Raw genomic sequence first — 15,567 nt, forward strand, 5'->3', positions numbered from 1 at the left:
CCGGCGCTTAAGAAAGCCATTTGGACAGTGACATGCATACTAACACATCGCAGGGCTCTCTTCTGAAAGGGAAGCGGTAACTCTGATCACTGGGGCTCACACGAGCAAAACACAACTGCGGACACAAATTTGAATAAAATCAATTTTCCCTTCTTCTTTGGGCTCCTTAATCGAGAGGCTGTTCCTGGAGTCGTGGGAAGCTGAAAAAAGGCGAGCAGAGCCTCACCGAGAAGAGCATGAATGTGGAGAGGGGGGCTGCGAGAGCGTGGAAGCCTCCGAGGTGCAAAACGCAGAGAGTGAGTGGGGGAGTCCTGAGCCAAGGGGGCGAAATCCCAGCGTGTTTGCTCTTGGATCAAGCAGCCGTCACACGAGGGGCAAAATAAACAGAACCTGTTCCAACTCCTCTACACACACGGCGCTAACAGGAAAGCGGAAAAAAGCAAAAGGAGTTAAAGAAACAAAGGAAAGATTCTCTAATTTTCCTTTCTTGTTTTCCCTTCTAAGCCTTTCCACATTAAAGGGATTGTCAGAGGCTGGCGTAGGAGCAGTGCGAGGGCTAGGTCGCTATTGGCTGCCTGGCTCGGGTGATTTGCATATCGACGGCTATAAAAGCGGAGGCGGCGCGCGGCGGCGCAGCGCCAAAGAGGAGAAAGGAGAGAGAGGTGCAGAGTGAAGGCGGGTCCGCGCGTCCTCAGAGCCAGACTGAGCCGCGGATCTGCAGCCGGCAGAATTCTCCCGCACAGGGCTCGCAAACAGCGTGCTCCGAGGAGCCCGGGACTGACTCCCCGACCTGCAAACCCGAAAGGAATCTCTTCTTCAGCGTTTTGGAATAGCACTTGGAGCTGGCGACATGAGTCCAGTGAGGCGCAGGGGCAGCCCCTGCCTTTTCCCCTTGCAGCTCTTCAGCCTCTGCTGGGTGCTGTCAGTGGCCCAGAGCAAGACAGTGCGATACAGCACCTTCGAGGAGGACGCCCCCGGCACAGTCATCGGGACCCTGGCTGAGGACCTGCATATGAAAGTGTCCGGAGACACCAGCTTCCGCCTGATGAAGCAGTTCAACAGCTCGCTGCTCCGGGTGCGCGAGGGCGACGGGCAGCTGACCGTCGGGGACGCGGGCCTGGACCGAGAGCGGCTGTGCGGGCAGGCCCCACAGTGCGTGCTGGCCTTCGACGTGGTCAGCTTCTCGCAGGAGCAGTTCCGGCTGGTGCACGTGGAGGTGGAGGTGAGGGACGTCAACGACCACGCGCCGCACTTCCCCCGGGCCCAGATCCCGGTGGAGGTGTCCGAGGGCGCGGCCGTAGGCACGCGCATCCCCCTGGAGGTGCCAGTGGACGAGGACGTGGGCGCCAACGGGCTGCAGAGTGTGCGCCTGGCGGAGCCGCACAGCCCCTTCCGCGTAGAGCTGCAGACGCGCGCAGACGGCGCCCAGTGCGCTGACCTGGTGCTGCTGCAGGAGCTGGACCGCGAGAGCCAGGCCACCTACAGCCTGGAGCTGGTGGCCCAGGACGGCGGCCGCCCGCCGCGCTCTGCCACAGCCGCCCTCAGCGTGCGCGTGCTTGACGCCAACGACCACAGCCCGGCCTTCCCGCAGGGCGCGGTGGCGGAGGTGGAGCTGGCTGAGGACGCGCCCGTGGGCTCGCTGCTGCTCGATCTGGACGCCGCCGACCCCGACGAGGGCCCCAATGGCGACGTGGTGTTCGCCTTTGGCGCCCGCACCCCGCCAGAGGCGCGCCGCCTCTTCCGTCTCGACCCGCGTTCGGGCCGCCTCACCCTGGCCGGACCCGTGGACTACGAGCGCCAGGACACCTACGAGCTGGACGTGCGGGCGCAGGACCGTGGCGCTGGGCCCCGCGCCGCCACCTGCAAGGTCATCGTGCGCATCCGAGACGTCAATGACAACGCGCCGGACATCGCCATCACCCCGCTGGCTGCCCCGGGCGCGCCTGCCGCCTCGCCCTTCGCCGCTGCCGCTGCCGCCGCTGCTCTCGGTGGGGCGGACGCGACCTCGGCGACCGGGCCCGGGACGCCAGAGGCCGGTGCCATCTCTCTGGTACCAGAGGGGGCGGCGCGAGAGAGCTTGGTGGCGCTCGTCAGCACCTCGGACAGGGACTCGGGCGCCAACGGGCAGGTGCGCTGCGCCCTCTACGGGCACGAGCATTTCCGGCTGCAGCCGGCCTATGCGGGCAGCTACCTGGTGGTGACTGCCGCATCCTTGGACCGCGAGCGCATCGCCGAGTACAACCTGACGCTGGTGGCCGAGGACCGCGGTGCGCCCCCGCTCCGCACTGTGCGGCCGTACACGGTGCGCGTGGGCGACGAGAACGACAACGCTCCGCTCTTCACGCGACCGGTCTACGAGGTGTCGGTGCGAGAGAACAACCCGCCTGGCGCCTACTTGGCCACGGTGGCCGCCCGGGACCCGGACCTGGGCCGTAACGGCCAGGTCACCTACCGGCTGCTGGAGGCCGAGGTGGGCCGCTCCGGGGGCGCAGTGTCCACTTATGTCTCAGTGGACCCGGCTACCGGAGCCATTTACGCGCTGCGCAGCTTCGACTACGAGACGCTGCGCCAGCTGGACGTGCGCATCCAGGCTGGCGACGGCGGCTCCCCTCAGCTCTCCAGCAGCGCCCTCGTGCAAGTGCGAGTGCTGGACCAGAACGACCACGCACCGGTCCTGGTGCACCCGGCGCCGGCCAACGGCTCCCTGGAAGTGGCAGTCCCCGGGCGCACCTCGAGGGACACAGCCGTGGCGCGCGTGCAGGCCCGGGACGCGGACGAAGGCGCCAACGGGGAGCTGGCATTCGACCTCCTGCAGCAGGAGCCGCGAGAAGCCTTCGCCATAGGCCGCCGCACGGGGGAGATCGTGCTCACGGGCGACCTCTCCCAGGAGCCGCCGGGCCGCGTGTTCCGGGCTCTGTTGGTCATAACTGACGGCGGCCGTCCCCCGCTCTCCACCACCGCCACCGTCAGCTTCGTGGTGACAGCAGGCGGTGGGCGCGGGCCGGTGGCGCCCGCCAGTGCCGGGAGCCCGGAGCGCTCTCGCCCGCCGGGCTCGCGGCTCGCGGCGTCGAGGCCCGCGCTGCAATGGGACACGCCTCTGATCGTCATCATCGTGCTAGCTGGGAGCTGCACGCTGCTGCTGGCCGCCATCATCGCCATCGCCACCACCTGCAATCGCCGCAAGAAGGAGGTGCGCAAAGGGGGGCCCCGCCGGGAAGAGCGGCCCGGGGCGGCGGGCGGCGGCGCCTCGGCTCCTGGCTCTCCGGAGGAGGCCGCCCGGGGAGCCGGGCCCAGGCCCAACATGTTCGACGTCCTCACCTTCCCTGGCAGCGGCAAAGCGCCCTTTGGCAGCCCCGCGGCCGACGCGCCCCCGCCCGCGGTCGCGGCGGCCGAAGTGCCGGGCTCGGAGGGCGGCAGCGCCACGGGGGAAAGCTCCTGTCACTTCGAGGGGCAGCAGCGACTCCGCGGCGCGCACGCCGAGGTGAGGCCTTCCTTCGGCTGGGCGCCCCCCTCCATGCTCCGCGGGCAGGCTGGGGGAAGGGACTGGAGGGTCTCGGTGCGCGTGCGTCGGAGATGCCTAACCTGTCGCACTTGTTTTTTGTTTCGTGTCCAACCTTCATCCCCGCTCCCCCCATTCCCTGCTGCAGCCCTACGGTGCCTCTCCCGGCTTCAGAAAGGAGCCTGCGCCCCCTGTGGCGGTGTGGAAAGGACACTCTTTCAACACCATCTCCGGCCGAGAAGCAGAGAAGTTCAGCGGCAAAGATAGTGGCAAAGGGGACAGTGATTTCAACGACAGCGATTCCGACATCAGCGGGGACGCTCTGAAAAAGGATCTCATCAACCACATGCAGAGTGGTGAGGACTCTTTCCTACCAAGTTCAGCATTCCTCTTCGCCCTCCTCTTTTGCCAATCCCTCTTGTCAATCTCCGTTTCCAGCCCCCCTCTTCCCCACTTTTTTCAGTCCCGGAGTGCCAGTTCCCGGCAGACCTCAAATGGTGAATTTCAAAACGCCACGTCGAGGCAGCTCCATCACTTGAATTCAGCACAGCCCCATTCTGGTAGGCAGAGGAAAGGGCGATGCTACCTATCTGAGGACGGGAATTGTGCTTATCAATTTATTATTATTATTATTATTATTATTATTATTATTATTATTATTATTTTGCTTCCAGTAAAAGAAGCAGAGCCAACTTGGAGTTAGGTCGCTTTCCAGGAAGCAACGTTCCTTTCAAATCTAGAATCACTGGCGTTCATCTTCATACACGCTTTCCTTTTCAGCCCTCCCGACCCTGTCTGACATTCTGAAGATGGAGGTTAAATGCCTAATCTCAGTAATACCCATGCTCTCTTCCTTTCTCTTTTATGTTAGGACTGTGGGCGTGCACTGCTGAGTGTAAGATCCTGGGCCACTCTGACCGCTGCTGGAGCCCGTCGTGCGGAGGGCCCAACACGCACCCCTCACCTCACCCACCCGCCCAGATGTCGACCTTCTGTAAGAGCACGTCACTGCCTCGTGATCCTCTGCGCAGGGACAATTACTACCAGGCCCAGCTGCCCAAGACAGTGGGGCTGCAGAGCGTCTATGAGAAAGTGCTGCACAGAGACTATGACAGGACAGTCACTCTGCTCTCCCCTCCGCGTCCAGGAAGGCTCCCAGACTTGCAGGAGATCGGGGTACCCCTCTATCAGTCCTCCCCTGGCAGGTACCTGTCCCCAAAGAAGGAAGCCAATGAAAATGTGTAACCCTATGCTGCATGTCTTCACACATGTACAGGTCATTCTGAGAAGCCCCTAAGTTATTGACCGGTTTCAGTGTTGTATATACAAATATGCAAGATGTGCCTTAAAATGAAGTTGTTGGAAGCTATTTCCAATCACATTGGTACTGTTTGGTATTTGCAAACAAAAATGTAGTTAATGTAATTTTTATGAAATGTGTGCCGTAGTTCATTTCTCTTATCATGCTATTGACTTTAATTTCACTTGCAGCTTGCCATTTTCTTAGTGTTTTTAACCTGTACATTGTGTAATGTAATGTTTGTATATAATGAAATTTGTTATATTTTTATATAATAAAAGCTAAAGTGGAAGTTATTGCCAAAGGAAATGTCTGTAAGACAAAAAAAAAAAACAAAACGTGTTGGAATTACTTAATGGAAATTTATCTTTTACCTGAAACAACCTAGTGTTTGAGAAGTTTTGCCTTGCCAAGTATAACTTGTATATCTTGAGTCTGTGGTAGATTTCAAGTTCAATGTTATTTAATTACATTTGGTTTTCTGTAAACCGTGTCACTTATAAGCACAGTAATAAAGGAGTTGTCATGTGTTTGAAGAATCTGCTAATTGCTTTTCATGAACTTGCCTACGGTTAGACGTTCACAAATAATTTGAATACCAGAATTAAATCTTTCAAGCACTGCTTATTTGGGAATTATTAATGTTTACAGCAATATTAAACCTGTGGGATTCAAGTATTGGAAAGTCTCATCAAAGTATTAAAAATACTTGTTGATTTTTTAGAACATGTGCCTATCCATAAACATTAGGGATTCTAAAAAATTTTTCCCCTCACTTACTCATTTAACAAATATTTATGGAGTATCTACCATAAGTCAAGAGAAGCTGTTTGGGCTATTCATTTACCAATTCCACATCAGTAGAGGTTTTACTAACTGCAGTCAGTGACTCCTAGGAACTGGGCTTTGAAGTTAAGAAGACATAGTCCCAAGGAGCTCTTAGCATATTAGGGATGTTATGATCAAAAAGAAGCTCTTAGAAGATTAGGATTTTAATATCAAAAAGACTCAAATTCATGAGTGAAATGACATGATGCTTGGAATTGGCTTTAAAATATTCTATGAGAAAATGCACGGGGCGATATGAAATAAGATTGATAAAATATTGACTGTCAATGCTAGCACGGTTTGTGTGCGTGCATGTGTGTGTACGTGTGTGGTAATTATACCAGTCTATTTGTGTGTTTGTGTTTGAAAATGTTTGTAATGGAAGGCTTTTAAGAAGACCTATGCCTTACACTCTATGCATTCATTTCATTTGAAATTAAAATAATGAGAGCTAACATTTACCGAACAAGCTTTTTTATGAGCAGAGGTCCTTATAAAGTATGCTACATAAATTATTTAATCCCCAAACTATCCCCATGAGATGGCAACTATCATTATCTCCATTTCACAGATTAAAAAACAAAACAAAAACTGGGCATAGTGAGGTTAGGTAAAACGCCCAGCTAATAAATGGTCCGGATGAAATTCAAAACCAAATTATTCAAAGCAAGAAAATAAAAGGAAGCAACAAAAGTGTTTTGTTTTTTTTTAACTTGAAAGAAGCAAAGTGTTAGGTGGAAAAGTCTTAATGCATTGCCTTTGCTGCCTGCTAATTGTCTAACCCTTTATATTTCTGAAGTGCCCGTGTTCCTTTATCACTAATTATAGAGTGTGAGGCTCTGTAATGAATAGAGGAGCCCTCAAAGCTGCCTGTTGAAGTCATAATTGAAACCAGTGGTGGCTCCACGCTGAACAGCAGGGTGGGCGCACACAAGTGCTTCGCCACCCACCGCCTGTGCAAAGTCGAGCGGTTTCAGCAGGCACCAGGCATGCGTCTGTCGAGCCCAGACTGCCCAGAAAGGAAACGGTGGATGTGGCCAGGTTACCAGCAGATCCGGAACCCTAATGACCAGGCCACAGGGAAGTAGCCTTCCTAGTCTACCATCTAAAGCTTTATTCTTGAGCAGTCCCATCAAATGCAGAGCAAAAGAATGACTAATCCCACATTGCAGTCCAAAAACGTCCAGTCTCTGACGGTGTTTACCTGCTTTTGTCCTTCAAAAGCTGTATCATGTCATTGTCATTATTTGGTACTGTGAGAACTGTTTCACTTCTCCAAAATTCAATTTTCAAAACCTCTAGGACTTCACCATCATATTTTTCCCTTAGAGAAATGACCATTAAAAGACCTTATCTTTGCTTGGAACTTAAAAAAAAAAATCAAACACATTATTCAGGTCTTAAAATCATTTGTTTAAACAAGAAAAGGCAAGGAGGGCTCGTCTAAGGATCAGCAGCGGGAACTCTCAGAGAAATAAGAGCCAAATGAAAGAGGCTTTTCACTTTTCTCCAGCCATGTTTACGCTCGAGCTCATTTTTAAGAAAATGTATTTCTTTATTAAATGAGATACTGCATCATGCAGAGTACTTCGGACAATGCCCAGCCTACAGTAACAGCCTGTAGATATCCTTTCTTCCTCTTTCCTTGCCTTCCTTTGCAGCCAGTCTCCTCCAGAACTGTCACGGCTGCCCCACCCACTAAAGAAGGTGGAACAGACTCAGGATGTTTGGCCTTGTTGTCTGGTTTGCTGTCTTCACTTCTACTTTCCCTCATGTTGACTCAACACTCTGCAAACAAGTGCAGCTAATGTGAGCATCACAGGCAAACTCACCAGACATTTCTGATGGTACCTCGGAAGCCGACAAGCCTTGGGCAGCGTGGCTGTCAGCACTGGGACATGGCAAGGCCCTTGGGGAGGTGGGAGGTCACCTTGAGAGAGAAAACGAAAGCTTGACTTTCCCTATTTCACATGTTTATATCTGGCCCCATGGATTTGGACAGTCTATGCTTCCTATAATAAAAAATCCATCAAAGAAACTACTTTAGAAAATTAAAATGTAAGTAGTTTCAACATCTATTGAAAAATGCATTCTGAAATAAAGCAAAAACAGGATGCATGTCTCCAAATACAAATATATACACACATGGAGTGAAAAATATATATATATATAATTAGGATGAGCTCTATGCCATAATTAGCTAAATAGCTAGCTTACCTCACTTAGCAAATATAAGTTTTTATCGTCTAAAAATTCCATTTTAGTAAACAAGCATATTCACTTTAGCACTGAATTCAGTAACAATAGGATAATTGGAATGCTGTAAGTTATGAAAGCAAACTGAAACAAAGTAATACAATACTCAATGGGGCACTGCGCTTTGCAACAACTCAGAAGGGCTTTGAAAATGCTGTTTAGTTTTCAACAGCTATAGAATAACTGAAGAGAATATTTATTATTCTCTTTCTTCAGAGGGAAATCATCTGCAAGGGAATTCACCCACAGGTTCAAAGTCACCTAGTAAGTGAACAGCAGCAGGTAGAAAGAGACAAGAGGCTCTTCTTCAAACACCAGATTAAACGTGCTCTTGTGGGGGGTGGGGAGGAATCTTCACTGGTTATCAGAGGACAGGATTGGCCTCCACAAAACTCGTTTAAGGAATTTCAATGTGCCAAAGTGAAGACTGTGTAGTTTAATGCAGAATTAGGCAAATTTCGTTTGCCAGCCCAGTATGACACTGAGCAATGCTATGAACACCTTGGACTCAACACGTCCAAATCAAAGCCACCCTCCATCCTCTGCTGCCATTACCCCCCAAAACTACCCTTCTGGCAATGGTCTTAAACTCATGAATGGGATTGCGGCTTTCAGACCAAACCCAAAATACAAAGGCATTTTAAGACTCCATCATATTTCTTACTTCCACTCATCAAGGTCTGTATATTCCATTTTCTAAATGTTGTTTTATTGTCTGTCACGCCACTGTAGCAGATATGATGCTTTGCGACCTGTGGGTTCACCTCAGCTGCAGTGGACACTTCTGTTTCTGCTGCTTGAGACTTGCGGAGGACTTGGGGTCCTGTTCAGCCTGGAAGGCCTGGGGATTCAAGACCTATAGAGCCAATGCTCAGCCACTTAGGCACAGGCATTGGTAGGTAAATATCGTAGTTTTCTAGTCCCATTAGGGACGATTTTGAGCTGTATTCTCCACAGTTCCCCCCAGGGGCCCAAGAGAATTTGAGCCCCACATGCCCACAGCAGCAACCAACTCAGTAACTACCCCCTCACTGGCTTTCCTCCTTCCCCATCTCACTTTTGTCACTCAGTCACTCGTGCTTCCTGGGGTCACCTTCACCCACATCCTTGTTTCAGTGCCTGTTTTTAGGGGGACTACCCAAATCAGGATGGCTGCCTGAGAATAAGACTAAGAATAAGGATATCACTTTTTAGCGATGACTGCACTCCGGGCACTGTACCGGGCATTTACAGACAACCCTCACAACCTTGCCAGATAAGTACTGATTAACCCATTTTACATAGGGGCACATGAGATTTAGAGCCGTAAGGTCACGGGATCAGGAGAAACTGGGATGAATATTAGGAAGAACCGGGATTAAATTCGAGATCTGTCTGATACTTCCGGAATAAGGCATACCACCTTATCCATATTCTCATTGCTTCTTTCCTGGATTCCAGAAAAAATCTTTTATCTGCTCACCCTGGGGTCCCTACTTGTCCCCTCCCGTTCTACCCTCTACACTGCTGCCATAAAGACCTTTTCTAAACACCTGATCTTGTCACTCTTCCGAGTACTACCCTCATGACTTGCCATTGCCTTCAGGATAAAGTCCACAGTGCTGTCTTTGGTGACCCAGACCCTTCATGCTGGTCCCTGCCTCCTTCCCAGGCTTGGTCCTACTGCTGCCCCTACCCCTATCCCCCAGCGCCACACCTGGCACTTCAGCAAGAAGGATCTACTCGTGTCTCATCTCTCCACCCTGGTCCTTCTGCCTGGAATGACTTTCTATTGCCTCTCCCTCTCTTCTCTCCCCACCCTTTCTCTTCTCTGGTCCTTTCTTCTTATCCTTCAAGACTGTTGAAGAAACACTTCACCCCCTCTCCCAGCCAGACAGGGCAGAGCGTGCCTCCTGTATGCTTCCCTGGCACGTACCAAACTGAGCGTAATTGTTGTTCCACGTATCTCTCTCCCTCCCTGGCCCATGAAATCAAGGACTGTCTGTGTCCTTCATCTCTCCACCCCCAACACCTGCGACACTGGCTGGTACATAATAAGAATTCAATAGAAGCACTTGCTGAAGGGAATGATTCACGGAGCCAAGCACAAAAGGTTATGTATACACACCATAGCCAAGAGACTGTGTCTACAAGTCAAGTATCTTCCCACCGGGCGTCTGTGCTAAATCGGCCTCCGAATAAGGTGTGACCAACAGAGCATCCCGTCTACCCCAGCTGGTCTACTGACTCCAGGAGTGCTTGGAGAATGCTGCATCAGCCGTGACCACATACATGTCACCTTCCTACTGAAGCTAATACCCTCCCCATCTTCCAGTCTCAGTGCAGCAGCCGTTTTTTAGACCCAACTCAAGAGATTCTCAGAAGACTGTGGGCTACCATATATCTAGTGATTTGATGTGGTCTAGTCCATTTTGGTATCTGAAGCCATAGGGCCCGAATAATCCAAATAATTGTCAAATCTCCACTTTGGTCTAGGCAAACACAGCAAACCATTAAATTGATGAAAGCATCGAATCGTTTTCTATGCTCACCGTTGGATATTAGTCTCTTATCGTATTGAGATGGTTGCCAAATTTTCTTCCTATCAGGTCTAGGACAGTCGCTGTTGAGGAGTGAAGATTTGCTTCTAATGAATGTCATTAAATAATCAGACAAAGAACTAGTCTACTAGAAGTGGTGGGCAAGTGGGTAGGGATGGAATTTCAATTTTATTCAGCACCTGACTTTCAGCCATCAGTTAACCTCATTGTGATTCATTCTGCTTATCAGCCAAAAGCCCTCAATCATCAGCCTCACTGGAGGTCTGAGAAAAAAACTAATGAAGCCGCTGATGTGCTGCAGGAGAGCTGTGGACCAGGTCAGTGTCCTCCTGTGCTGAAGAAATCCAGTGTCCCTCCCAGGGACACTCTGCCCAGGCGTCCCTCTCCACGCACGTGATGGGGCATCTCCCAAGCTATGTCGACATCCAAAAGCTGGTAAAAAAATCACATTCTACATAATTATCTAGATATTTTCAGGGACCCGTATGGGACTCTAAAGTATCTTTATAAATCCTTCAGTTCCTCATTTAATTTTGGGTGATTGTCTTAAGTCAAGTTCCTGAGAAGCACACGCTGAGATGGGGATTCTTCTGAAAATAGCATATTGGAAAAGTGCTCTCAGGAGAAGGGGAGAGATACCAGCAGGAGAAGGAAGTTCAACAAGATGGTGGTCTTAGTTTCAGCCTGGTCCCACCTGTACCACCTGAGCTCTGGAGCACAAATTGGTCCTCTCTTGAGGCAAGGGGCTGGGCTTTTGTCCCCAGTACCAGTCAGTTTCTCATACAATAGGTTTGAGGTGAGGTCCTATAATTTGCATTTCTCACAGGTTTCCCGGTGACACCAAGGCTGCTGGGCCAAGGACACCCTTTGCGAACCATTGCATGATAGAGATTATGCAGTGTTGAGCTAAGACATGCCTTCTGACCTGCTGTTTCTGTCAGACTCACCCAGCAGTATTCCAGCTGTTGAGTATGATCTTCCACCAGTGTCTCCAGGAAATTTAACTCTATGCTTACTTAGCCCAAACACAAGGAGCAGACATACCGTGTTTCCCCGAAAATAGGACCTAACCGGAAAATAAGCCCTAGCATGATTTTTCAGGATGACATCCCCTGAACATAAACCCCAATGTGTCTTTTGGAGTAACACTTAACATAAATAAGGCCCAGTCTTCTTTTGGGGGAAACACGGTAAAACCCCTGAGTGGAGAGGAGGTAAGATGGTGAGTGTCAAGGTTGGCGCTAAAAGACAGGGCCCTGTCTCATCTACCAAAGCGTCATCCACACCCTCCCTGCCTCCATCCTCCCCCGCCCTCCTCCCTCTGCTACCTCCGCACAAGGTGAGAGGTGCGGGAGGGGCCACTGATAACAGGTACACCCACTCACAGGTGCTAGGCTCCCTCTGGAGGGCTGTGCTCCGCTCTGAGTGGTACGTCTGGTCAAGGACACAGACCAACCAGGATGTGTCCAGATAGGAAGGATCAGGAGCTGAGGGGGCTCAGTGCAATCATGTTTCGTGGGGAAGATTGGATGAACAACCGAGAATGAGGCAAGATACGCAAACCTGAGATGGGCCACCTCAAGAGGTGGTCATTCCCTCTCACCAGAAACTCTGAAGCACAGGCAAGAGCATCAGCTGATGGGATGAGGAGGTAAGGGGCTCTGGGTTGGGGGTTGGATCAGGCAGCCTTTAAGTTTCCTCCCCAGCCTATTACTTGATGACTTTATACAAATTCCTGCCCTTTCTTCCACTCTGCAAACCCCCTTAGGATCCGCTCCTGCTCACCCTCATTCTCAAATAACAGAAAGTTTAACCCTCTGGCTTGCACTCCAGTTGGCTTGCAAGAGCTCCTCAATTCCTCCCAGTTTTCTGAGAAGAGCCGGAATAATTCCGGCTTTCCTGGTTGGAAGTTTTAGCGGATCTGGGAGACTAGATCTGTTCTTTTCTCCTTTTATAGTAGAAAACCCAACTTAGTCCCTGTGAAAATTGCCTTTGATTTGTTGCAAGGTGTTTTCCAAGCCACTTTGTAGAATATACTGCTCACAGGGGCAGCCCTCTGAGAACAGGGCATGAGAAGGTGGCCCCATCTTCCAATGAGGGAAACTGAGAGCACAAGATTATCAGAAGCAGGTGTTTTCCCAGGCCTTTCCTTAGCCCTACCGCCTCACCCCTCCTTCATGCTTATTAAATGGAGATATTTATTCAACATAAGTCTCCAGACTTAAGTTTATTTAAAAATCATTTAAGAATTGAGTCACTGGGGTGGTACTTTGGCTGACCTCCTGCATTCACTCCTCCTAGATCCATGTTCTAGAATATGGAGGCGCTGTGATTCATTTCTGCTCTTCAGCTGCACTAATCAGAGAAACCCATTGCTCTTGCCATGAGCTGAGTGAGATAATGGAAATTTCTAGGCTGAAGGCATTAGATTCAGATGCAGCTAAAAAATCCTGTCAGGCAATCTGATTTACTGTGGAGATGTGAGGGAGAAAGGAAGAGCAAGAGTGGGTGGTTTGTGCTCTCTGACTCCTGACAGCGGACAGACATCTGTCAATTTGTTTGAGCAAGTCATCCGTGTGGGCATGGATAGGCTCCCGAAACTTGAGCGAGATAAGGAGAAACAAACAGGCCTGGGCAGGGCACGAACAACCAGTTTATAAGGAACATCAAAATCCCCATGAATGCAACCAGATCCAGAAAATTACAGTTTCCAGAACTCCTCTCCAAAATGGTCCTGCATGTGGTTAGCATATTAGGATGGGGGCACTTGGGATGGGGTGGGGGGGGGGGCGGATTGCTGCTAAACTGCCTTCCTGAGGAAGTAGCCATCGCTTATTATTTACTGGAGGGGGGGGCAAGTTTAGAGAGAGCTGAACTGCTGGGAGGAGGAGAGGGTGATTACTCTCCTCTGCCCTTTCCTCACTGCCATTCTTCAAAACAAATGTGAAACGAATATATAAAGGATATAGGCAAAAGGGACTTAAATCTTGTTTGTAATGTTTTATTCCTTTTATTTAATAGATCTACAGTGAATATGACAAAACATTAATATTTGTCAATTCTGGTTGGTGGGGCACATGAGTGTTTGTTATTTTTATGTTTTTTTCAACTACAACAAAAGAATATGGCTTTGAAGGGTCACTCCATTTATCAGCATGCCCAGGGCTCCCATATGTCTTTATCCCACAATATTATCACTGTGCCAACTTGCCCTCATCCCCACATCTTATCCCCAATGGAGTACTGCTCTGGGCAGGATAAAGATCGACAGATGAGTGGTGACCATAATAACAGACCTAAAGATAGAAACATATTGATTCCCTGGTCAGGGAGAAGCACACGAGGGTCTGGGGTACAGGGATAACGCCTCTGGCAGCCAATCTCTCCTCCAGGAACCACTCCGCAACATCACTCATGGGAAGCTGGTATGAAGGGTGTATAGGGGAGAGACAACAGCGCTTACAGGGCAGTGATTACGCTACAATGGGTTTGAGAGTAGCCCAGGATCTGTGGGGGCTCTATGAGAGCTCTGGCAACACAGGACGAGCCATCCCCCCAACACCTCCCTATGAATGTGGGCTTTTTGACCATGGATGACCATGCCCCTATGAGCAGACATGGTTTCTTTTAATTTTAAAGGACCTTATCCATTTAAGCACCAAACATCTAGGGAAGAGACAGAAAAGGAAAATTCCGATTTGCGTTTTTGGTGGACTAGAGATGACTGGCTCTCGATTTACTGGGTCTGCATGTAAAGGATTCTGGATGTGCTTGAGATGACTCTTAGGAGGTATAGGGTTAACGATGTGGTTCTCAAACTATGGTTACAGATTCTAGGGTCCCCTAGAATCTTTCAGAAGTCCACAGGGGAAAGCTATTTTGGCATTTGCTCTGATGATGCAAAAGAAATGATGGGTACAAACACTGGTACTTTAGCATGAATCAAGACAGGCGCATGAGAATATTAATCACTGTATTCCTTGTACTTGCAGAAAAAAAGATCCTCAAGAATGACCTTTAGGAAGCAGTCCCAATAACTACTTTCATTAAATCTTGACCATTGACTCTATGTCTGTTTAATATTCTGTGTGACAAAATGATATGTACTCAGGGAACACGTTTGCTGCAAAAAGATACACAAAACTGAGATGGGCTACCTCGAGAAGTTGTTGTCTCAAGGAAAAACACTAGTAGGATTAAGTTGCAAGCTGAACTCGCTCATTTTTCATGGAATGCCGTGTTAACTTGAAAGAGTGACAGGCAAACAAACTATGGTTATTCAGTCTGGGACATTTGGCAGACCTCTGGGAAATGAACAAAGGGAGCCTGTGACTTGGAGAGAAACAAATGATAGTGGTTATTTCAACAATAAAATTTAAACTTTCAAGCTAAAATTAGAATTTTGGAAAACCTGTGAGCTTGACAGCGATCCAGTATTTAAAGACTTTTTTTAAAATGAGATTGGTAGTGATATTAACAAGTGTGTTTCAAAATTTAGACGATCTGTACAACTCAATGAATCACCATTTATCAAGTAATCAGTGTCATTGGTATGGTTTCAGATCCTGTGCTGCAACTACCTTAAAGAAACGACCACTTACAGAGTTTTGGTGTAGTATCAAAGAGGACCACAATATATGAAAAAGACTAGTAACATACTCTTTTTTTTTCTAGTGACATATCTGTGTGCTGCTGGACTTTCTTTATATACTACAAGCAAAATAACATACTGTAAAAGTGTGAAGCAGAAGCAATTATGAGAATCCAATTACCTTCTATTAAGCCAAACATTAAATAAATGTGCTAGGGTGACCGGTTTGCCCAGTGGTTAGTGCGCAGAGCTCATACCACCAAGGTCGCGGGTTGGAGTCCCACATGGGCCAGTGAGCTTCGCCCTCCACAACTAGATTGAAAAAACAGTGACTTGACATCCTGGAACATGGGGAACACACTGTTCCCCAATAATAAGTAAATAAATAAATAAAAATAAACGTGCTAAAATGTAAAACAGTGGCCTTTTTCCATAATATTTTTTGTTTTGAAAATATTGTTATTTTTCATAATTATGTTATTGTATTAATACATGTTAATTTTATTTTTAAATTTTTATTATTTTAAATTAATCAATATTCTTTAAATTTCCC

At 49.2% G+C, this 15,567-nt stretch overlaps 1 protein-coding gene across 2 annotated transcripts; it reads left to right on the top strand.

Moving 5' to 3' along the window:
- The first annotated feature begins 634 nt into the window (after positions 1–634).
- Positions 635–5,338, top strand: PCDH8 (protocadherin 8). 2 transcript variants are annotated; one of them, XM_081045646.1, is made up of 3 exons: positions 635–3,481; positions 3,648–3,855; positions 4,371–5,338. In XM_081045646.1, exons 1-3 carry the CDS (start codon positions 851–853, stop codon positions 4,742–4,744), a joined length of 3,213 nt encoding a protein of 1,070 aa, XP_080901772.1. In that variant the 5' UTR covers positions 635–850; the 3' UTR covers positions 4,745–5,338. The 2 variants fall into 2 exon arrangements, with proteins under 2 accessions (XP_080901772.1, XP_080901773.1); XM_081045647.1 differs by having other exon boundaries at positions 635–3,190.
- Positions 5,339–15,567: the final 10,229 nt, after the last annotated feature.

This window comes from Rhinolophus hipposideros, assembly GCF_964194185.1.
Source record: "Rhinolophus hipposideros genome assembly, chromosome: 4".
Classification (NCBI taxonomy): Eukaryota; Metazoa; Chordata; class Mammalia; order Chiroptera; family Rhinolophidae; genus Rhinolophus; species Rhinolophus hipposideros.